This window comes from Strongylocentrotus purpuratus, unplaced genomic scaffold (genome assembly GCF_000002235.5).
Source record: "Strongylocentrotus purpuratus isolate Spur 01 unplaced genomic scaffold, Spur_5.0 spur5_scaffold_1, whole genome shotgun sequence".
NCBI classification, from domain to species: Eukaryota; Metazoa; Echinodermata; class Echinoidea; order Camarodonta; family Strongylocentrotidae; genus Strongylocentrotus; species Strongylocentrotus purpuratus.
Window position 1 is genome coordinate 36,229,726 of NW_022145594.1, and position 25,673 is coordinate 36,255,398.

The 25,673-nt window shown below is 35.8% G+C and overlaps 2 protein-coding genes across 2 annotated transcripts; both read right to left on the bottom strand.

Annotated features, from left to right (window-relative positions):
- Nucleotides 1–3,993: 3,993 nt before the first annotated feature.
- On the bottom strand, nt 3,994–18,440 carry LOC105443869 (NACHT, LRR and PYD domains-containing protein 12-like). The gene is made up of 7 exons (XM_030978741.1): nt 18,210–18,440; nt 16,983–17,150; nt 16,148–16,315; nt 15,279–15,446; nt 13,838–14,005; nt 9,378–9,475; nt 3,994–5,231 (listed from the first exon to the last, which is right to left on the bottom strand). The coding sequence occupies exons 1-7, from the start codon at nt 18,294–18,296 to the stop codon at nt 5,036–5,038; spliced, it is 1,053 nt and encodes a 350-aa protein (XP_030834601.1). The 5' UTR covers nt 18,297–18,440; the 3' UTR covers nt 3,994–5,035.
- Nucleotides 18,441–18,818: 378 nt separating this feature from the next.
- Nucleotides 18,819–25,462, bottom strand: LOC115921344. Its single transcript, XM_030978742.1, has 5 exons — nt 25,289–25,462; nt 24,187–24,354; nt 23,084–23,251; nt 21,057–21,221; nt 18,819–19,301 (listed from the first exon to the last, which is right to left on the bottom strand). The coding sequence occupies exons 1-5, from the start codon at nt 25,460–25,462 to the stop codon at nt 19,119–19,121; spliced, it is 858 nt and encodes a 285-aa protein (XP_030834602.1). The 3' UTR covers nt 18,819–19,118.
- Between the last annotated feature and the right edge of the window lie 211 nt (nt 25,463–25,673).

A 25,673-nucleotide genomic window follows, 5' to 3' on the forward strand; every position in this document is an offset into this window, starting at 1 on the left:
AAGAAAAAGAGGATCATGGGGGACCAATGGTCACCGATTAGGCATTGTTTGTTATAGAGGGTGCAAGTAGCTACACGTAGTGCAGTGTGCCTTTAAGCTAAACACTTGTTGAAAAACAACATATAGGAGCAGTGACTATGTCCTTTCGAATTAGTTTTGAAATGAAGAAGGGTGAAACGAGGAAAATGCTACTAACTTTATCATCTTGTCTTACATTATTTTGTAGGATACTATAGAGTCCACAGTTTCGGGGCACTGCATGCTCAAAACCCCGTTTATATGATAACATTGGCTGATAACAATTTACAGATGAAGAATAAATAATAATGATGAGCTGTGGTAAAGTCTGATGGTGACTACTATTATCTCTCTCTCTTCCTCTCAATCTTTCCATTCTCTCTCCATCGCCCTTATTGTCTTCTCTCTCTCTCTCTCTAGCTCATACGTATACCCATTCCTCCATATTTCTGTTCGGGTATATCTCCCGTATTTCTGATCCGCTCACTTCAATTCCTCAACCCCCCTTTCCCCTTTCCTCCCAGTCTCTCTGTAATCATTAATATTTCTTATCTCTTTTTATCATCCTATGCTCCTTCTCTCTCACTCCCCCTATCATTCCTTTCTACAGGTACCTCTCTCTCTCTATTTTGCCCTACCCCCTCACCCTTCGTCATATCTCTCTTCATCAATATTGATCTCTCTCTCTCTCTCTATCTCTCTCACCCCGCTCCATCTCCTTTGTGCTCCCACTCTCTCTTTTCCCCTTTGCTCTGTCACTGGCTGTTATTTTCTGATGAGTTCCCCTTTTATTGATCTTCTCTCTCACTCAACTATTTTTTAAAATATTTTTTTTTAGCAACTGCCTTTTCTGCTTCTCTATATTTTTAGTTTTTTCTTGCTTCCTCCCTTTGAAGTTTATATTTGTGAGTCCATTTCTCTCATCTCTCCCTCTCCCTCCTTCCCTAACCCCCTCTTTCTCATCTCTCTCTCCCTCTATCTCTCTTTTCGTCTTCCCATGCCTCTCCTTAATTTCACATCAGGCAAAGAGATCAGAGATTCAGATGGTATATTTAAATCTTCCTTTTTTATTCATGTTTATTACAATTGACATCAATAGGCCAGTTCTGTCATGTACACCAAATGTATGCATCCTCCTGTTAAGAATAAATGTATCTCAATAGTCGGAATTCAAATTGTATACATTAGTTGCTGCTAGGTAGGACAAACATTATGACTTGCACAGTTGTGCAAATATAACCGAATATTGAGTGTCACATAAAGCTGAAGGGATAAAAGGATACTCGCTAACAAAAACACTATCATCAAACTACAACTAGCACATTATTTTGTCTCCTTTGTAAATCAAAGTGTTGAAATATCTAAGGCACTGCAAACTTCATTTCAGTAATTAATGATCATCCAAATATACATAGAAAGACCTGGTTTATAGTACAGTGAAACCTGTCTATAAAGACCACCCAAGGGAGACAAGAAATTGGTCTTTAATGGCAGGTGGTCTTTATGTCCAGGTTCCTTTATTACATGTTTAAATGAGAAAATTTTCAAGGGAAACAACAAATGTGGTCTTTGTAGACAGGTGGTTTTTCTATACAGGTGGTCACTAAGGCAGATTTGACTATACATCCTTTTGCATGACATATTTCAGAATAAACTCACAGATCTGAACGATTCGCATTGTCTATTATGACATTCAGAGTTGATTATAAAAATGACATCACTTAATCAGAAGAGGATGGTGATCAAAAGGCAATGTAACGGAATGCTCATAAGAGTACTTTACACGTATTTGTTTGTATCTTATAAGCCAATCAACAATGCTAACTTACTAAAATATATAACATATTTACAAAGCAAGTATGGCAAACATATACAAGCTCAAAATATACATGTATCATACCATTGCATAATCGTAATCATAATGATGCAAAGAAAAACCTGGAATGTTTATGATAAACATTATTGAAATCCAATAACTGAATACAACTAGAATAAACATGTATCGCATAATTATGGCAGCATATTTACATGAACACTGGAATGATGTAACAAAAAAACCTAGGAAATGTTTCCTCTACTGGATTTATTATATAGTACTGGTGAATGTAGTTAATATGTACAAACATGTATCTCACTATTATAGCAACATATTTACATTTACACTGGACTGCATATTGTAAAGAAAATCCTGGAAAATATTTCCTCAAATGGATTTTAAAATCTAGAACTGAATGTAGCTCTAAATTTACAAACAATTATACATGTCCAACAAAATATTACACTGATAACTCAGGCCTATGACATACACCCTTACCAGACAAAGCTAGTTCTCAACTATCATATTGAGTTCTGTCAAGTTCGTTGACAGGATAACAAGAGCAATATGGCTCTTAATATCTGGGTCATTTCTGGTTGCAAAGTCACAAGTTAATTTAGAAATTGACATATACAGTGATATTTTGATAAGATAATTTGAAATATTATGTATATTATCCTTATAACTCACTTTGTGAAAGTTAAGTGGTATTTCATACATTGCAGGCAAACCACCTAAAACAAAATGGTAAAAGTCAACAATACACATAGGTATACAAAGATGAAGAAGAACAAAGCAGCTGGACCAGATGGTGTGGTCACTGAAATGTTTGAAGCATTAGAGGAATATGGTGTTGATAGATTAACAGAAATTATCAACAAAATATATGATGACGGAACATTTCCAGATGAATTGGGCAGATCCATTTTCATTACTCTCCCAAAGAAACCGGGAGCCATGGATTGTAAGCAATATAGGACAATCAGCCTTATTTGCCATATCACTAAGATTATTTTGAGGATTCTGCTTTTGAGAGCAAGAAGTAAAATAACTCCCATGGTCAGAAGGGAACAAATTGGTTTTGTAAAGGATTACGGCACAAGAAATGCAATATTTGTGGTTAGAAATATAACGGAGAGAGCAGTCGAAATGCAAAAGGATGTGTACATGTTTTTTTATTGATTATTCAAAAGCTTTTGATAAAGTAAGACATTAAGAACTTTTTGAAGAGCTGAAAAAGCTTGATATATATAGGAAAGATCTAAGACTGCTACAAAGTCTATATTGGAATCAGTTTGCATGCATCGGGGTAGAAGGAGAGTGGAGTGAATATATCAACATCAGACGGGGAGTCAGGCAGGGTTGTGTTATGTCGCCAGACCTGTTCAATATGTATAGTGAAATCATTCTAAGAGAATTGGAAGATGAAAATGGGATACAAGTGGGTGGTCATTCAATCACAAATATTAGATATGCTGATGACACTGTTTTATTTTCTGAATCAGAGAAAGATCTCGAGAGACTACTGAATGTAGTTGTAAAAGAAAGTGAGAGAATGGGACTAGAGATCAACTATACCAAGACAAAGTGCCTAGTGGTATCCAAGAAGAGCAGTCCAAAATGTAACTTGAAACTAAAAGAACAGATTATTAAACAAGTCTCCTCATTTAACTACCTCGGCAGCATGATTACCAAGGATGACAGATGTGAGACAGAGATCAAGAGAAGGATAGTTCTCACTAAATCTGCATTTTCAAAGTTAGGCAAAATTCTGACAAATCTACCCAGTACTTATGTATGGTAGTGAAACATGGACTTTAGCCTCTGATACTAAAAAGCGTTTGGAAAGTTGCGAAATGAGGTTTCTAAGAAGAATGATGAAAATCCCCTGGACTGACAAAGTTAGTAATGAGGAAGTTCTTACACGAGCTGGAGTGCAAAGGGAAATGATACGTGAGATGTTGATTATAGGCAGTTGAAGTTCATGGGTCACATTATACGTAAAGAAGGCCTAGAGAATCTTGCTTTGACAGGGAAAATTGTGGGAAGAAGGAGTAGGGGAAGGAGGATACTTTGGATGGACAGTCTGCAGATATTGTTGGAAGAGAGAGGAGGGAAAGAACTGGGAGTGGCACTAATACAGAAGGCTAGGAGCCGAGGGTTGTGGAACAGCATGATCGCCAAAGTCAAATGATATGGCACTTAGAGAGAGATACTTGCTACATCACTACATAAATTGTCTAATGCACTCACATCCTTGACAAGGCATTAATCCACATTTGCCACTCTCCACCCAGGTATAAATGGGCACCCGATATTCCAAATCACTACATATTTGGCCGCTGCCTAGGACCAGGGTAATAATGTTTGAGCGCCACTGTCACGGCATAACGGCATGAATACTACATCTAAAGTCACCGTTATCATTATAACTACTAGTCCCTGGTGTTGTCATAGCAGAGTAAAATATGATCCCCTATTTAGAGTATTTTTCAAAAACATTTTCCACATAACATGACCCCTTTCTGCATAAAACAGGTACACAATGGTCTCTTGATACTACTCTGTTTTGGGCTTATTCTACATAGGCCTTTCACATGTTTTCGAACATTGTGACAATATTGTGTTCTCATTCTTGTAAAATGTATAAAATAATACCAGATAGCGGACTGTAGTGGACTGAATTCATTGAAGTGAAAAGGGGAAAAAACAGCCTTTTTACCAATATTTAAACCTTTGCAAACATCGCCAAATTTACCCCAAATTTCTTGCTATCGCAGTCCAAACCACCAGGCACCCGAGACACATGGACACCCAAAATCTAGGTCTGGTCCCCCCCCCCCCGAATTTTCCAAAAAAAGTTAGTGTGAAGCCCTGTAGCATGCATACACAAAGACAGTCAAGATGAAGTGTTACCCCGGGACACTGTCTTACTCTACCGATACCATATAACAACTAGACTTCATACTTTGATTGCTTCTCTGGAATTTTAGGATCATCCTGTGGAGCTCTTGACTGAGTACAAGGAGCTTGCCTCTTATAAGGCCTGGTCCGACTGTTGCTATACCGTCTCTGTGTCTGAGAGAATTGACATAGAATATCTGATGTATTGCCAACATCAAAGTCTCTACCAGTACTGCTTGTAAATTAAAATCTAAATTTCTAGACTTGGAAGGTTAATGATATCCAGAGACTGGATGGTTACACAACAGAGCAGAGCTGGAAGTCATGTGACTTGCCCGAGTGAGCCGAACCATCCAAGTCATTTGAGCTGTCCAAGTCGGCCGAGACATACGAGTCACTTGAGCCGTCCAAGTCGGCCGAGACATACGAGTCACTTGAGCTGTCCAAGTCGGCCGAGTTGTCAGAGTCATTTGAGCCGTCCGATTCATGTAAGCTGTAAAGGACACAGATATAAAAAAAAATAGTTACCGTATCTGTTTGAAAGATGAGAAATAAAATATCAACTACTATTGGTATTATTGAAAGTACCTGTCTCAAGAAACATTTTGATCTGTGAATGAAGAAGAAAATCAATAGAAGAGACTATAGCCTACAGTTTAACAAAAATATCAAGAAAACACAACAAACAAAAAGCAGAGAACACAACAAATCTTCAATACAATATATTAAAGGTTTAAAGTACTTTACAGTTGGGAATTTGATAAATAGTTTTTTTTACGATGGTCCCTGAAGAGTGACATGTTTTCCGGGAGCTCCCTTTTTCGCACGCTTAGCTACGTGGGACTAACGGGATAGATACCCATCAGCTCGCATCTTCCGACACTCAAACCAATCCCGCCCCTTCAGACTTTGAAGTATTTGTTCGGAAAGGAATATCTGACATTCGGTCAATGCTTTCTAATTTTGAGGAATTATAAGCTCTAGCCTTCCAAGATGCACGTACTACAGAGTTAGAGAAAAAGTTTACCCCACTTGAGAATAAGGCGAATGACTTAGAAGCCCGCATTTTGACCCATGAATCCCGTCTGCAGACAGCAGAGCTAGCTGAAAATAAACTGGAACGTTTTTTTCGTGGAGAAACAACTTTAGAATTGTCGGAGTACCTAATTACCCCAATGAGAATGCTATGGATGTCGCAATATAATTAGCGCATATGCTCCCCTGGAAACACCCACAGAGGCTTTAACACGTAAATCATCATGTTTTTAGCACATTTCCCCCACTAAAACACATGTATCTGTAGAACGGGTAATCGCCGCAAAAGAGGTGAACAGATTCTCAAAGTTCATTATTCTAGCTTCATGATCATGTATGTTTTACTAAGTAAAGTCACAAAACCAGTGATCATTTTTTTTTTCAAACTTGGGCATTCAATGGCAATTGTCTATAGAGAGAACAGAAATTTGACCCTAAATTTCCTACCCGCGTTGTTTATCCGGACATGACAGGATAAGTCGATGTCATGTGGCAGAGGGGTGAACGGTTTTGGAAAGAAGATGAAATTCCCTGTCCACTCATATAAGATCCATGGTAATTGGTTAGATATCCAGTGATCATTTTTTCTTCAAGGTTTTCATATAATAAGCAGAATTGTTACAAATGTCACCCGGTATGTGGCCACACGGCCTGTGTGGTATGCTAATTGTTAGGTCTGTTCCATGGCGCACTCACACACGGACCTTATGCGCGTTTAGGGCCAAAAGTTTTCATTATGAAGATATTCTCAAGAGATATTATGGTATGGAACCCACAAGTTGAGCGTTCCCATCGAGACGGCCCCCAAATGAAGGATCTTTCACGTCATCTTTTGGTAGAACCCTTACAAAAAAACCTAATGGTAAATGAATGGTGTTTAAATGGTAGCGTCAATGGTAAATGGTATTTTAATGGTGTCCCAATGGTGGATTCTGTATGGTGAATGGTGTTTCAATGGTGGTGTATGATGGTGAATGGTGTTTCAACGGTAGAGTCTGTATGGTGAATGGTGTTTCGATGGTGGAATTGTATGGTGAATGGTGTTTCAATGGTGGAATTGTATGGTCAACGGTGTTTCAATGGTGGAATTGTATGGTCAATGGTGTTACAATGGTGGAGTGTGTATGATGAATGGTGTTTCAATGGTAGAGTCTGTATGGTGAATGGTGTTTCAATGGTGGCATCTGATGGTGAATGGTGTTTCAATGGTAGAGTGTGTATGATGAATGGTGTTTCAATGGTGGAATTGTATGGTCAATGGTGTTTCAATGGTGGAATTGTATGGTCAATGGTGTTACAATGGTGGAGTGTGTATCATGAATGGTGTTTCAATGGTAGAGTCTGTATGGTGAATGGTGTTTCAATGGTGGCATCTGATGGTGAATGGTGTTTCAATGGTAGAGTCTGTATGGTGAATGGTGTTTCACTGGTAGTGACTTTGAGAAAACTAGGTGTCCCTTATATATTTGCTCTGTGATTTCCCTTTATTTTTCGCAAATTTTTCTTCATGATCAACGTTTTAAAGCTGACAAACTGCAAGGAATAATACCCTAGTCCTCAGGAACAATGATGGATCTTTAGTTTTTTCTTCAATTTGGAGTAATTTCGGATCTGATGTGTCTCTTTACCGTGAGTAACTGATGTTATGTGCCTGTGGTCCAACTCATATTACTCTGTGATGTACATTATTATACATGTGCTTACATGACGAGTTAAACAGCCTGTTATTGCTAATCAAAGCAGCCTATAAATCATTCTATTTTATTACAAAAATTAAAATATTACAGTATTAGGGGCACGCCTTTAGAAATTTTATCAAGTTATTTATCTGATTGTAAAAAATTAACAATTATTAATGAAGCTGAATCCTAAGTTAAAACAATAGGTTGCGAAAAATCCTAAGGATCTATTCTCAGCCCCCTTTTGTTTTAGATTTATATTAATGACATGCCATGTTTACAGTAACCCATAATTTGCGTTATATTTTATTTGCAGACGATACTAGTGTATTTTATAAAGGTCGTGATCATTTCGTAAATACTCAATTAATAAATTTGAGTATGTAAATGGAATCCAATGAGTTAATATTAAATACTAATAAAACTAATTATATTATGTTTGGAACTAAAACCAAAATTCCAATGGATTTAAATTTTGTTCTATTCAAATAAAAAGATAACTCGGGTGTCAAGTACAACATGTTTAGGAGTATTTGTAGATGAAAAACTATCTTGGAACCACCATATATATTGATGTTTGATTCAGATTGAATTTCTTACCTCAGACTGTTTTGAAAATTTGATATCAAGCCCTCATTTCTTCCCATTTTAATTATTGTAATATTGTTTGGGGTTTCACTTCTAAAAGAAATATTGAACAAATTTATAAATTACAGAAACGTGGGATTCGCCTTATTACACACTCTTTTTATCTATCTCACACTCTACCATTATTTCCTAAGATGTATGATTATTTTACTTTGAATTGTTCCATTCATAATTACAAAACTAGAAATGCTCAAAATATCCACCTCCCTTTCTGCCCCCTTTAAACTGCATATCAACTACTCAGAATTCATTTTTTTTTTTTTTACAATGGTCCAATTATTTGGAATAACATCCCAACTCATCTAAAAAATAGTAAGACCGTAAAACAGTTCAAACGATAAGTTAAACAACAACTACTGAACTCATAAATGATAATATTTTGTTGATGTTTCCTATCTTTTCTTCCTTATCTTGTTTTTAAAATTAAATTTTGATGTTTTTGTTATCTTTTTGTAAATTTGTTGATATTTTTCTTACAATGTATAATATGTTATGTATATTCTTGTTATTTGTTAAGGGCTCACTTTCAACAAGCCAATTTAGTGCTTTTTATGACCCTTACAAAAAAAAAAGTTTAATGGTATACCAATGGTATACCATTCGGAAGTACCACTGAAAATACCATATGCATACCATTTCAAACACCATTTAAATACCATTAAGATTACGCTCACAAAGTACCATTGGGTACCATTCATCTACCAGTGAAATACCATTCAACCTAATAATAATTTTTTAGACGCTCATTAGCATAATCACCAATGGTAGATGAATGGTACCATTTACACCATTGAAATTTGAATATGAAATATGCAAATTATGTACCATTAATCTACCATTCACCATTGGCATACCATTCACATACCATTCCCCATTGGCCTACCATTCACCACCCACCATTGGCCTACCATTGACAAATCATTTACCAGCCACCATTGGCCTACCATTGGAGAATGGTGAATGGTATATATGCCAATGGTGAATGGTATTGGCTTATATACCATTCACCATTCTCCAATGGTAGGCCAATGGTGTTCAGTGAGTGGTGTGCCAATGGTACACGAATGGTGGACAGTGAATGGTATACCAATGGAAAGACCAATGGTGCATGGTAAATGATTTGTCAATGGTAGGCCAATGGTGGGTGGTGAATGGTAGGCCAATGATGAATGGTATGTGAATAGTATGCCAATGGTGAATGGTAGATTAATGGTAAAAATTTGCATATTTCATATGTTTTTTGTATTTAAAAAAAAAATCACATTTACTGTACTGACCTTTCCGAACATGTGAGGGTCTGAAGAAATGAGTCCAAGTCATCTTGAGCTTGTTCATTGAACCTGAAATTTCCTTTCCTGATCTGAGGAAAACAACCCTGTAATATATAACAGCAACATTGCTTGTAATCCTTGTATCAGTTACAAGCAAGTGGATTTATTTCATTCTGGCATAATCTATTTCTTTGGGAATATACACTCAAGAGCTATAGTTACATCCCATAAACAAATGAAAATAATTAGAAGAAAAAAGTATGGAGAATTTAGAAAAGCTAGAGTAAGACATATTTTGCACAAGAGAATTACAGCAATTTCTAAAAGAAAATGATCCAATAGTTGAATACATAATGCAATTTCATGAAAACTGTAATATTAATAATAGTGATAGTTTTACTGTAGTAGTAGTATTCACTATGGCAGTAGTAATTGAATTAAATTATTGACATCAAGTAAAAAAAAAAAGAAAAAAAGAAACCTTTTAGACAAATCTTTTTATTTTTTCTCATACTGTTAGGGGATCGGAGAACAACAACAGAGAACAGAAGACCATTTCTTTTACGATTCAACCCTAAAAGGGCTTTAGTGGTTGGAAGCTGCCTCCTTTCCTGTATAAGTAATGTATTTGAGAGTAATTTACTTCCAAGATCTGTCCTGACTTAATAGCCTAGAACCTTGTGCATCTTTGATACTAAATTTATAGAATTTAACCATTGGTTGCTGTGCAGTATCAAGAATAATTGCACTGTAATTATCTATCGTGTTTCATGACAACTCATGTCAGCCTAATTACTCCTCATTTGTTTTGTTCCCTTTATTGTATTTTTTTTAAATGTTGGTTTGGCTATTTATTCTTTATATTTCGTGTGTGAACCTTTATGCATGTATACATGGACTTGAATGACTATTACGTGAATTTTCTGTGTTTACTTTGAATTTATCATATCTCAAATTAATTAACTTCTTCTGAACCTGCATGCATATTTATATTTACATTCCATATTTTTCCTGTATTTGTTCTGTAATTATCATTATATCCTGCCCGCTTGTTGCTACTAGGGCTAGATATCCCACCCCAAAATAAAAACAAAAACAAATTTCTCAAGGCATTTTTTACTTTTATTTTGTTGCACTATATAGACCTTATCAAACCTGCTTACCCATCACCACCACCACCACCTTCACCTCCAAAAAAAAAAGACAATAAATGTTTGGTTCATATTCGGATTGCATTAACCTCTTTGTACGCTACATGACGCGAAAACCTTCAAGGTCCCACAGTGTTTAAGGCCCCTATCCCCCTAAACAAAACACAATTTTAAAGTGCCCCCCCCTCTCCAGGCAGTAACTAAGCTCATGGTCCGGTCCAACCCTGTTATATAATTTGTAGGTCCATAAGCAAACTCAGTACTTAAATAATTGGCCTGCTTGGTCTTCTTAATGTCTCAGTGGCGTAGCCTGGATAAGATCAGTAGGTGGCAGGGTGGTGGGGCAAGATTTCCCACAAGGACAAATTACGATAGGATTATATGTGTGTTATCTTTTACTCTTTGTTCTTCCTCACCACAGGTAACGCAGTGGCGGATTCAGGGGGGGGGGGGCACAGGGGACACGTGCCCCCCCCCCGGCCAAAAAAAAAGAAAAAGAGAAAAAGGAGGGGGAAAGAAAAGGGAGAGGAAAAAGAAAAAAAGGGAAGAGAGAAAGAAGAAGAAAAGAGGGAGGAAAGAAAAGGGGAGAGGAGAAAAAGAAGGGGAAAGGGAAAGAGAGAGAAGAGAAAAGGCGGAAAAAGAAGGCAGAAAGACGGAGGAGAGAAAAGGGGGAAAAGGAGAATAATGAGAAAGGAAAAGAAAGAAATGGGGATGATATTATAAGAAGGTGTTTTTTTTACCGGGTAAGGGGCGGGGGGGGGGGGCATGCAATTTAGTGTCGAACATGACTAATACCAAAGATTTTATCTCCTTTATAACTTCTAACTTCTAACTTCTAACTTAGTCTTGAATTAATTTTCCGATATACCTATTCTACGTGCTCTTTCAGCATGCAGATTGTCCCCGCCATTAATCCTGCCACATAGTTGCTGGTTTCATTGTCATATTATTTTCTGTCATCCCTGTGGCCGCGAAGTTTCTATCCGTTTCGCAAGCACTTTTTTCCATCGCCTACATGTAATGCTTATTGCTTCTTGTGGGGGGGGGGGGGGGGGGGGGGGGGTAGTGAGCACATTTTTTTTTTTGATCCTCAAAAAAAATTTCAATTTGCACCCCCCCCCCTTGAGCGCCAGGGGGGGGGGGGGCCCAACCCCCCAAAAAGGTAAAAATCACGTGATTTTACATGATTTTTTTCTCAAGGGGGGGATCCGCCACTGCCCCCCCGTATACTGTTACTTGATTTAAAAAGACGTATTAAGTACTGCTTTTTATGGTCTCCATTGAACATCACTTACGGGGGTTCAAAATAGCAACATAAAAAAATTGCCTTGCCGCTTTGCGGCTCGTGGACGATGCTCCGTGTCGTCATTGGGTCAACCCCCCCCCCCTTAGCGAAAAGCCAGATCCCATCATCCGCCCCTGGATCCCTACTCTTTGAGGGGGTAGGAAAAAGCAATTTTACGTCATATTACTCCAGGAAGTGCCTGAAAATGCACCTAATGTGGTTCTAAAATTGCAAATGCTTCCTACTCAGGGAGGGGATCTGACCCCCTCCCAGACCCACCCCGCTTGGTCGCTCCGTTCCTTCGCCGCTGACGCCTCGCTCCATCGTTTTTCATATATTTTACGCCATGCGATTTTGTGCCCCCCTCCCTCCCGGTAAGAAATTCCTGGATCCGCCACTGGTGCGGGTGATGTCTCTAGATAATTATCAAAGATAAAATGTAAAATATACTTTAAAAAAAGACAAATATTCAGGGCCATGTGTCGCCCCCCCCACAGCGACACCACAGCCGTGGGGGTGTCCTCCATCCAATATATCCCTTTGTTATTAGTATTTTGTTTTTTGCTTAGGCCTATTTTATTTTTATGAATAGCGACCCTCATTCCGTATTAAGAATAGCGACCCTCATTTCGTATTATGAATAGTGACCCTTTACTCTTATTATGAATAGCGACCTTCATTTTGTATCATGAATAGCGGTCCTCATTTTGTATTATGAATAGCGACCCTCTTCTCCTATTAAGAGTAGTGACCCTCATTTCGAATTATGAATAGCGACTCTCATTTTGTATTATGAATAGTGACCCCGATTTCGTATTATGAATAGCGGTCCTTATGAGTAATAATAATATTTAATTTTTATATAGCGCTTAATACAAATGTCTCTAAGCGCTTTACAAATATACTATTACCCCGGTCATTGGATTCAGTGCTTGCCCGCACACACTGTGTGCACAATCTCCACTCCCTGGGAAGCATTCCAGCCGGGCGTTACTTGACGCTCACAAGCTGTTTGACCAACAATGACGGCCGCATCCTACCGGGTACCCATTTGACACCTGGGTGGAGAGTAGCAAGTGCAGGTTAATATCTTGCCAAAGGATATTAGTGCCGTGTCGGGATCTAACCCTCGACCTTCGCATTGCCAGTCAAGCGCCCTAAACCACTCGACCACGACACTCCTTAGTAATGACCCTCAATATGAATTATGAATAGTGACCCTCATCTCACATTATGAATAACGGTCCTTACGAACAGTGACCCTCTTCTCCTATTAGGAATAGCGGTCCTTCAGGTATGGAAGTTGTACGTTATGAATAGCGGTCCTTATGAATAGCGAGCAGACCCCAAATTAACATATATACATGTGCACCATGTGTTAATCAATACTGCTCTTTATTTCTTTCAGTGACCTTTCCATGACATATGTATAAGTCCACACGTACCTGTATAGATGCTACTTTTGCTTTCATTGTAGAGAAGATATCCTCATTGACACTATGAACAGGCTGGACAAAATGACTCAATGTGATTTTGCAAGAGACTTAAATTCCGATTTGATCTTGTGGTCTTTTTAAAATAAGATCATTAAAATACTAGTTTCAGTATTAAAGGTAAACATAACTCTAGATTTCATGTGCACAAGAATCCAAAGTCAGGATGTTTGTTGCTATCGTGCAGTTTTGAAAATTCAAGCCTTTATTAGAAAGTGGCTCTCAAAAAACTATGTGACATTTTTTCATAACAATCAATCTTGGATAGGGTTGGAAATTGATTATTGATCCAAACAATGTCATTCTTAAACACACTTGAATTTCAACGGAATCAGAACATGAGTAGTTTGCTTTTTTCCATGTTTCATGACTGTTATTACATGACAATTATTTAAGTGAATGGCCTTTTAAAAAGGGTGTTTGGAAGGGGAAAAAAAATCATATGTACATGTGCATATACACCATGCATATAACCATTACTGCTCTTTCTGTCTATCAATGACCCTCTCTATGACATTTACATTAGGACACACATACCTGTATGGATGATGCCATTGCTTTCAAAGTAGAGTTGAAATCCTCAGTGAGATCCCCTCCATAGAGTTCCAGGTCAGTAAGGTTTGGCATAGAACACATTGCCTCTGCAAGGTGTTGTGATGAGGCTGGTGTGGGACACAGGAGACCATCAAGCTCGAGAGACTGGACCTGCATTGTTTGTCGATATAGTTAAGCAGGTGATCTATACATGCATATATCTTTTAAAATCATTTCTCATCGTCTTCTTAAATTTTACATAACATTTATTAATTACATAGTTGTATTCTTAAAGGTAATACAAAGTTTTGGTAAGGGGTCATGAATTTGGTCCAAATGAACGTATTGGAAGCATATGCGATCATACAATATTCAGTGATCATCGTCGCGATCGAAATCGAGTCTTAAGTCATGAAATTATAAATAATAATCACTTTATGTTGTATAGCTCCCTCTCAAGGTCAAGATATTAATCAAGCTACAAAACTATGTTTGTTGACTAATATCGACCGATTAGCTATTCCCGTTCGCAAACTATATACCACAACTACATATTCTGAGATTTTCATGGTCGCAGCTACCATAGTACGGCCGTAGGAGCTATTTGAAATTTATCAAAATTTACCGGGAGCACCGGTAAATCTTTATATTCAATTTTTCTCAAAAGCAGAAGTGTTTTAGGGGCTAAAATTTATAGTGCTTTTAAAACATCTACAGGGGCATCCAAATATATCAAAATTGTAAAGAATCACTATCCACCCATTTTTCGAAATTTCCCAAAACTTTGTAATACCTTTAATAACATTCTCGAGAAAAAATATTGAAGAAAAAATTTCTTCAAATTTAATTCTTCTCTGTTGAGAAAAAGAACACACTAATGTTTCCACGGAAAGGATGATTTTCGTAATAGTGTTATTTTTTAATGTTTTAAATTCCATATGTATTCTTAATTCTGCTTGCAACCTGTTTGCATTGACAAGTGCTACTACTACTTACACTGAAATTAATAATACCCATAAATAGACATTTGCTATTAATGTATTAAATGTATTATCATAACTCTGGATTTCATGTGCTCAAGAATCCTAACTCAGGAGGTTTGTTGCTATGGTGCAGTTTGGAAATTCAAGCCTTTATTTAAAATTGGCTCTCAAAAAACAACTATGTGACATATTTTTCATATCAATCAAACTTGGAAAAGGTTGGATATTGATTAATGATCAAAACAATGTCATTCTTAAACATACTTGAATTTGAACTGAGTCAGGACATAAGTAGTTTGCTTTTATTTCATGTTTCATGACTGTTCCAATATCAACTGCTCAAAAAAGGGTGTTTGAAGAAGAAAAAAAATATCATATGTACATGTGCACCAAATAACTATTACTGCCCTTTCTGTTTATCAATGACCCTCTCCATGGCATTTACATTAGGACATGCATACCTGTAGGGATGATGCCTTTGCTTTCAAAGTATAGCAGAGCTCCTCATTGAGATCCCCTCCTAAGAGTGTCAGGTAAGTCAGGTTTGGCATAGAACACAGAGCCTCTGCAAAGTGATGTGATGAGGCTGGTGTGGGACACTTGATGCGTGCAAGCTGGAAATTCTGGACCTGCATTGTGTGTCAATATAGTTATGCACCTCATCTATACACGCATATATTTTATTAAATATTTTCTCATCGTCTTCTTAAATCTAACACAAATTTTATTAATAACATAGTTGTCCTCATAATAATATTCTTGAGAAAAATGATTGATACATTTTATTTTCAAATTCAAATCTTCTCTATTGAGAAAAGATGATTTTGTAATAGTGTTATTTGTGTATGTTTTAAATTCCATATGTATTCCTTATAGGGCTTGCAACCTGTTTGCATTGATAAGTCCTACTCCTACTAACACTGAAATCAACCATACCCATAAATATACATCTGCTATTAATGTATTAAAGGTTATTCATAACTCTAGATTTCATGTGCACAAGAATCCTAAGTCGGGAAATTCAAGCCTTAATTGAAATTGGCTCTCAGAAAAAAATATATGACATATTTTTCATATCAATAAAAGTTTTTAAAAAGATCAGATACTGATTATTTATCAAAAAAATGTAAATCTAGAACACACTTGAATTTCATCTGACTCGTACATGTGTAGTTTTCTTTTATTCCATGTTTCATGACTGTTCCAATATACCAAGTGAATGGCCTATAAACAAGTGTGTTTAAAAAAAAATCATGTCCACCATATAACAATTACTGCTCTGTCTGTCTATCAATGACCCTCTACAAGACTTTTACATTATGACACATACCTGTATGGATGATGCATTTGCTTTCAAAGTATAGCACAGATCCTCAGTGAGATCCTCTCCAGAGAGTGACAAGTTAGTCAGGTTTGGCATAGAACACAGAGCCTCTGCAAGGTGATGTGATGAGGCTGGTGTGGGACAATGGATGCGTTCAATCTGGAGAGTCTGGACCTGCATTGTTTGTCAATATATAGTTAAGCAGCTCATCTATACATGCCTATATTTCATTAAATATTTTCTCATCGTCTTCTTAAATCTAACACAAATTTTATTAATTACATAGTTGTATTCATAATAACATTCTTGAGAAAAATGATTAATAGATTTTATTTTCCAATACAAATCTTCTCTATTGAGAAAAGAACACACTAAACTTTCTATGGAAAGGATAATTTGTGTAATAGTGTTATTTTTAAATGTTTTAAATTCCATATGTATTCTTTATAGGGCTTGCAAACTTTCTGCTTTGATAAGTCCTACTCCTAACACTGAAAGTAATAGTACCCATAAATATACATTTGCTATTAATGTATTAAATGTATTCCTAACTCTGGATTTAATGTGCCCAAGAATCCTATGTCAGGGTGTTTGTTGCTATGGTGCAGTTTGGAAAATTCAAGCCTTTATGAAAAATTGGCTCTCAAAAAAAACTATATGATATATTTTGCTTATCAATCAAACTCGGAAAAGGTTGGATATTGATTATTTATCAAATCAACCTCAATCTAGAACACACTTGAATTTCATCTGACTCAGTACATGTGCACCATATAACTATTACTGCTCTTTCTGTCTACTAATGACCCTCTCCATGGCATTGAAATTAGGACACACATACCTGTATGGATGATGCCTTTGCTGTCAATGTAGAGTAGAAATCCTCATTGAAATCCCCTGCATAGAGTGTCAGGTCAGTCAGGTTTGGCATAGAAGACACTGCTTCTGCAAGGTGATGTGATGAGGCTGGTGTGGGACACTCGATATGATCAAGCTTGAGAGTCTGGATCTGCAGAGTTTGTGATTATAGTTAAGCAGCTCATCTATACATGCATATATTTTATTAAATATTTTCTCATCGTATTCTTACATTTAACACAAATTCTATTGATATATGTATCATCTTTATTAAGCGTAATAAACAGAGAAGTATAAACATTTGAAACCAGGTCCATGACACAGTGTAGTATATAATATACAATTGTGTCACTGGCAGGGTATACAAGACGTATAGTCGTATACACCCCCTACAATATAGGAAACATATAAAGCATATACAGAAAATAGCAAACGAAATAATAGAAAGAAAAATACGAAGTTAAGATTTCTCAACGAAAATAAGCAATACTATATGTACATATATACATATACATACACATACTTACACACGCATATATATATATACACAACACATATATGTACATACATACATCTTTGGCTATCTTAAATACCGATATAAAAAGTAACAAGGGAAACGCTCTTGGCGATCTCGTCTGCATTACGCAATTCGATATGATGACATATTGAAGTTGGGACATTATTTATAGGCAGGCTGGCCCATTAGCAGGCCCCCTGAAATGAAAGCCTCTGAAAATAATCAGCTTTTTGAAGTGAATATTGACTAAGAATCATCAGAAAAATTATTTACTATGATTTGTACCAAGATTGATAACTTTCATGAAATATGAACAAATAACAAAAATTGATTGATCAATTCTCATATTAAGTTGTGAAAACCTAATCCAAGTCTACTGACCTAACATAACCTTTGACCATGACGTTGTGACCTGGAATTTCTCATATAAATCAAACTAGGCAAAGGTTAGATATTGTTTATTGGACATAAATAATGTCAACAACTTATAAGCACTTGAGGTTCAACTGAATTAATACATGTGTCGTTTGCTTTCATTTTAATTTCACGACTATTCAAATATACCAAGTGAATGACCTTTTAAAAAGGGTGTTTGGAAGAAAAAAAACATATATACATGTGCACCATATAACCATTACTGCTCTTTCTGTCTATCAATGACTCTCCATGACATTAACATTAGTACACACATACCTCAATGGATGATGCCTTTTCTTTCAATGTAGAGTAGAACTCCTGAGTGAGATCCCTTTCAAGTTTCAGATTAGTCAGCTTTGGCATAGAGCAGAGTGCTTCTGCAAGGTGACGTGATGAGGCTGGTGTGGGACACTGGACATGATTAAGCGTGAGAGTCCGGATCTGCAGTGTTTGTGAGTATAGTTAAGCAGCATGTCTATACATGCATATGTTTTATTTTCTAACTTCTGACTGTATTCTTACATTTCACACAAATTCCATTAATTACATAATTGTATTCAAGATAACATTCTCAAAAAATTATTAATTAGATTTCATTTTCAAATTCAATTATTGTCTATTCAGAAAAAAACACACTGAAGTTTCTATGGAGAGGATGATTTAGAAAGAGTTATTTAACGAAAATTCTATATGTGATCTGTATAGGGCTTGCAATCTGTTTGCATTTATAAGTCATATTCCTACTATTAGTGAAATTAATAATACCCAGAAATATGTATTTGCTATTAATGCATTAAAGGTATTCTTAACTCTCGATTTCGTCTGCATAAGACCCCCTAAATCAGGAGGTTTGTTGCTATGGTACAGTTTGGTAAGTTCAAGCCTACATTGAAATTGGCTCCTCAAAACAATCCAAGAAATATTTTTCATATCAACCAAACTAGGGAAAGGTTGGATATTGTTTATTGTTCGAAAAAGATGTCAAACTTATACACACTTAAATTTCAAAGTAATCAGTACATGTGTAGTGTGCTTTCATTTCATTATTCATGGCTATTCCAATATAACAAGTTAATGGCCTTTAAAAAAAGATTGTTTGGAAAATGCAACTTATATACATGTCACCATGGCATATAACCATTACTGATCTTTCTGTCTACCAATGACCGTCTCCATGAAGTTACATTATGACACACATACCTTTATGGATGGTGCGTTTGCTTTCCATGTAGAGTAGAACTCCTCACGTAAATCCCCTCCATCGAGTGTCAAGTCAGTCAAGTGTGGCATAGAACACAGTGCCTCTGATAGGTGATGTGACGATGCTGGTGTGCGACACTGGTGATTAGTCAGGTTGAGAGTCTGGACCTGCATTTATGGTGAATATAGTTAACCAGTACGTCTTGAATAGATATATCTTATTTACTAATTTCTTACTGTCTTCTTACATTTTACACAAATTCAAATAATTACATACTTGTATTCAAGATAACATTCTAAACAAAAGATGAAATAGTTTTTATTTTCAAATTCAATTCTTGTCTATTCAGAAAAAAGAACACATTAAATTGTCTATCGACAGGATAATATAGAACGATTGTTTTAAATTCTATATGTACTCTTTATAGGGATTGCAATCTGTTTGCATTTATAAGTCATATTCCTACTTACTGTAAGGAGGTCGTTGGTGGCGGGCTTTAGAACCGTGACCTTCACCCCGTTCCCACCCCGCTTATAGGTAAGCAAGGCTTAGTTTTTATGTGTGTTTAAATTGTTATATTTGATAATATTGTTACTATGTTTTGTTCATATCCTGGTTTTAACGAATTAGTATTATTATAAGGCTTAAAAATATGTTCAAAGAACATGATATTTGTTAACAGAAAGGTGTAATTTAAGGCGATATTGTTGTTACGTAATGCTCAGAGGGTGTGACTTCTCAATGTACAAGTAGATTACAAGTAGAGGAAATGGATGCGTAGGCTATGCCTGTACGGGTACGTGTAGAATGCATTTGTGTGTACGGTCAATTGGGCCTTGGAGTGTGACTATTGTAGTCGGGAACTTGGGCGCTAATGACTATGTGTTAGGTTTTGGTGTAGAGAAACCTGATTAACGAAGAATTATGATCTTTTAAGTTTGATTAATTATGTTAGGAATTTGTATTTGATCCAGCTTATACACTTTGGGCATTTGCATTGTCTTAAATAAGTTAAAGTTATTGTTATTAACGATTCAAATGTTTTAGTGTAGTGAACACTGTTTACCTTTTGTTGTCATAATGCTGAAAGATGTGTCGTTGTTTATTCTTGTAATTGATAACTGTTTATCATTACTTGACCCCGTTCCCACCCCGCTTATAGCGGTGTGTCCTTTACAGAATAAAGAGCACCAACTCTACTCCTCAGGCTGCCATTGTCATCTGTATTGTCCGAGGTCTACCCCCACTCATTCCGGCTACCCGTCACAATCTACCACCCCCTTACATTACACTGAAATTTACAATACCCAGAAATATGCATTTGCTATTAATGCATTAACGGTTCTTATAACTCTTGATTTTATGTGCACAAGACGCCCTAAATACTAAGAGTGATTGTTTTAAATTCTATATGTATTCTTTAGAGGGATTGCAATCTGTTTGCATTTATAAGTCATATTCCTACTTACACTGAAATTAATAATACCCAGAAATATGCATTTGCTATTAATGCATTAAAGGTACTCATAACTCTCGATTTCATCTGCATAAGACCCCCTAAATCAGGAGGTTTGTTGGTATGGTACAGTTTGGTAAGTTCAAGCCTACATTGAAATTGGCTCCTCAAAACAATCCAAGAAAAATTTTTCATATCAATCAAACTAGGGAAAGGTTGGATATTGTTTATTGTTCGAAAAAGATGTCAAACTTATACACACTTAAATTTCAACGTAATCAGTACATGCGTAGTTTGCTTTCATTTCCTTATTCATGGCTATTCCAATATACCAAGTAAAAGGCCTTTAAAAAAGGTTGTTTGGAATATACAACTTATATACATTTGCACCATGGCATTTAACCATAACTGCTCTTTCTTGTCTACCAATGACCGTCTCCATGCAGTTAGATTAGTACATACATACCTTTATGGATGATGCCTTTGCTTTCAATGTAGAGTAAAACTCCTCACGTAAATCTCCTCCATCGAGTCTCAAGTTAGTCAAGTTTGGCATAGAACACAGTGCCTCTAATAGGTGATGTGACGAGGGTGTGCGAAACTTGTGATTAGTCAGCTTGAGAGTCTGGACCTGCATTCATGGTGAATATAGTTAATCAGCACGACATGAATAGATATATTTTATTTACTAATTTCTCATTGTATTCCTACAATTTCCTCAAATTCCATTATTTACATACTTGCTTTCAAGATAACATTCTTAACAAATGATGAAATGATTTTTATTTCCAAATTCAATTCTCGTCTATTCAGAAGAAAAAAAAAGAACATTAAAGTGACCCTCAAGAGGATAATTTACTAAGAGTTATTTCTTTTGATTCTTTATGTATTCTTTAGAAGGGTTGCAACCTGTTTGTATTTACAAGTCATATTCCTACTAACACTGAAATGAATAATACCCAGAAATATGCATTTGCTCTTAATGCATTAAAGATACTCATAACTCTCGATTTCATATGCACAAGACGCCCTAAATCAGGAGGTTTGTTGCTATGGTACAGTTTGGTAAGTTCAAGCCTACATTAAAAGTGGTTCTTTAAAACACTCTATGAAATGTTTTTTATGTCAACCAAACTAGGAGAAAATTGGATATTGTTTATTGGTCAAAAAAATGTCAAATTCATACACACTTAAATTTCAAAGTAATCAGTACATGTGTAGTCTGCTTTCATTTCATTATTCATGGCTATTCCAATATACCAAGTAAATGGCCTTTAAAAAGAGTGCTTGGAAAATGCAACTTATATATATGTGAACCATGGCATATAACCATTACTGACTTTCTGTCTTCCAATGACCGTCACCATGCAGTTACATTAGTACACATATACCTTCATGGATGATGCGTTTGCTTTCCATGTAGAGTAGAACTCCTCACGTAAATCCCCTCCATCGAGTGTCAAGTCAGTCAAGTGTGGCATAGAATACAGTGCCTCTGATAGGTGATGTGACGACGCTGGTGTGCGACATTGGTGATTAGTCAGGTTGAGAGTCTGGACCTGCATTCATGGTGAATATAGTTAACCAGTACGTCTTAAATAGATATATCTCATTGACTAATTTCTCAATGTCTTCTTACATTTTACACAAATTCCATTAATTACATACTTGCATTCAAGATAACATTCTAAACAAATGATGAATTAGTTTTTATTTTCAAATTCAATTCTTGTCTTTTCAGAAAAAAAGAACACATTAAAGTGTCTATCGACAGGATAATAAAGAACGGTTGTTTTAAATCATATATGTACTCTTTAGAGGGATTGCAATCTGTTTGCATTTTTAAGTCATATTCCTACTTACACTGAAATTAACAATACCCAGAAATATGCATTTGCTATTAATGCATTAAAGGTTCTTATAACTCTCGATTTTATGTACACAAGACGCCCTAAATACTTAGAGTGATTGTTTTAAATTTTATATATATTCTTTAGAGGGATTGCAATCTGTTTGCATGTATAAGTTATATTCCTACTTACACTGAAATTAAAAATACCGAGAAATATGCATTTACTATTAATGCATTAAAGGTACTCATAACTCTCGATTTCATGTGCACAAGACCCCCTAAATCAGGAGGTTTCTTGCTATGGTACAGTTTGGTAAGTTCAAGCCTACATTAAAATTGGCTCCTCAAAACACTCTATGATTTTTTTTTCACATCAATCAAACTAGGAAAAGCTTGTATTTTGTTTATTGGTCAAAATAATTTCAAGCTTATACACACTTAAATTTCAACGTAATCAGTACATGTGTAGTTTTCTTTCATTTCGTTTTTAATGCCTACTCCAATTTACCAAGTAATGGCCTTTAACAAGCGTGTTATAAAAATACAACTTATAAACATGTGCACCATAAGTCATATAACCATTACTGCTCTTTCTGTCTACTAATGACCGTCTCCATGCAGTTACATTAGTACACACATACCTTTATGGATGATGCCTTTGCTTTCAATGTAGAGTAGAACTCCTCACATAAATCTCCTCCATCAAGTCTCAAGTCAGTCAGGTTTGGCATAGAACACAGTGCCTCTGATAGGTGATGTGATGAGGCTGGTGTGGGACACTTGTGATCATCAAGCTTGAGTGTCTCGACCTGCATTCATGGCGGATATAGTTAACCAGTACGTCTTGAATAGATATATCTCATTTACTAATTTCTCACTGTATTCTTACATTTTACACAAATTCCATTAATTGCATATTTGCATTCAAGATAACATTCTAAACAAAGGATGAAATAGTGTTTTTTTTCAAATTAAATTCTTGTCTATTCAGAAAAAAAGTACACATTAAAGTGTCTATCGACAGGATAATAAAGAACGATTGTTTTAAATTATATATGTACTCTTTAGAGGGATTGCAATCTGTTTGCATTTATAAGTCATATTCCTACTTACACTGAAATTAACAATACCCAGAAATATGCATTTGCTCTTAATGCATTAAAGGTTCTCATAACTCTCGATTTTATATGCACAAGACGCCCTAAAAACTAAGAGTGATTGTTTTAAATTCTATATGTATTCTTTAGAGGGATTGCATTCTGTTTGCATTTATAAGTCATAATCCTACTTACACTGAAATTAACAATATCCAGAAATAAGCATTTGCTCTTAATGCATTAAAGGTACTCATAACTCTCGATTTCATCTGCACAAGACCCCCTAACTCAGGAGGTTTGTTGCTTTGGTACAGTTTGGTAAGTTGAAGCCTACATTGAAATTGGCTCCTTAAATCAATCCACGAAATATTTTTCATATCAATCAAACTAGGAAAAGGTTGAATATTGTTTATTGTTCGACAAAAATGTGAAACTAAGACACACTTAAATGTCAACGTAATCAGTACATGCGTAGTTTGCTTTCATTTCATTATTCATGGCTATTCCAATATACAAAATAAATGGCCTTTAAAAAAGAGTGTTTGTAAAATGCAACATATTTACATGTGCACCATGGTATATAACCATTACTGTTCCTTCTGTCTACCAATGACCGTCTCCATGCAGTTACATTAGTACACACATACCTTGATGGATGATGCGTTTGCTTTCCATGTAGAGTAGAACTCCTCACGTAAATCCCCTTCATAGAGTCTCAAGTAAGTCAAGTGTGGCATAGAACATAGTGTCTCTGATAGGTGATATGATGAGGCTGGTGTGGGACACTTGTGATCATCAAGCTTGAGGGTCTCGACCTGCATTCATGGCGGATATAGTTAACCAGTACGTCTTGAATAGATATATCTCATTTACTAATTTCTCACTGTATTCTTACATTTTACACAAATTCCATTAATTGCATATTTGCATTCAAGATAACATTCTAAACAAAGGATGAAATAGTGTTTTTTTTCAAATTAAATTCTTGTCTATTCAGAAAAAAAGTACACATTAAGTGTCTATCGACAGGATAATAAAGAACGATTGTTTTAAATTATATATGTACTCTTTAGAGGGATTGCAATCTGTTTGCATTTATAAGTCATATTCCTACTTACACTGAAATTAACAATACCCAGAAATATGCATTTGCTCTTAATGCATTAAAGGTTCTCATAACTCTCGATTTTATATGCACAAGACGCCCTAAAAACTAAGAGTGATTGTTTTAAATTCTATATGTATTCTTTAGAGGGATTGCATTCTGTTTGCATTTATAAGTCATAATCCTACTTACACTGAAATTAACAATATCCAGAAATATGCATTTGCTCTTAATGCATTAAAGGTACTCATAACTCTCGATTTCATCTGCACAAGACCCCCTAACTCAGGAGGTTTGTTGCTTTGGTACAGTTTGGTAAGTTTAAGCCTACATTGAAATTGGCTCCTTAAATCAATCCACGAAATATTTTTCATATCAATCAAACTAGGAAAAGGTTGGATATTGTTTATTGTTCGACAAAAATGTGAAACTAAGACACACTTAAATGTCAACGTAATCAGTACATGCGTAGTTTGCTTTCATTTCATTATTCATGGCTATTCCAATATACAAAATAAATGGCCTTTAAAAAAGAGTGTTTGTAAAATGCAACATATTTACATGTGCACCATGGTATATAACCATTACTGTTCCTTCTGTCTACCAATGACCGTCTCCATGCAGTTACATTAGTACACACATACCTTGATGGATGATGCGTTTGCTTTCCATGTAGAGTAGAACTCCTCACGTAAATCCCCTCCATAGAGTCTCAAGTAAGTCAAGTGTGGCATAGAACATAGTGTCTCTGATAGGTGATATGATGAGGCTGGTGTGGGACACTTGTGATCATAAAGCTTGAGGGTCTCGACCTGCATTCATGGCGGATATAGTTAACCAGTACGTCTTGAATAGATATATCTCATTTACTAATTTCTCACTGTATTCTTACATTTTACACAAATTCCATTAATTGCATATTTGCATTCAAGATAACATTCTAAACAAATGATGAAAATGTTTTTTTTTTTTCAAATTCAATTCTTGTCTATTCAGAAAAAAAGTACACATTAAAGTGTCTATCGACAG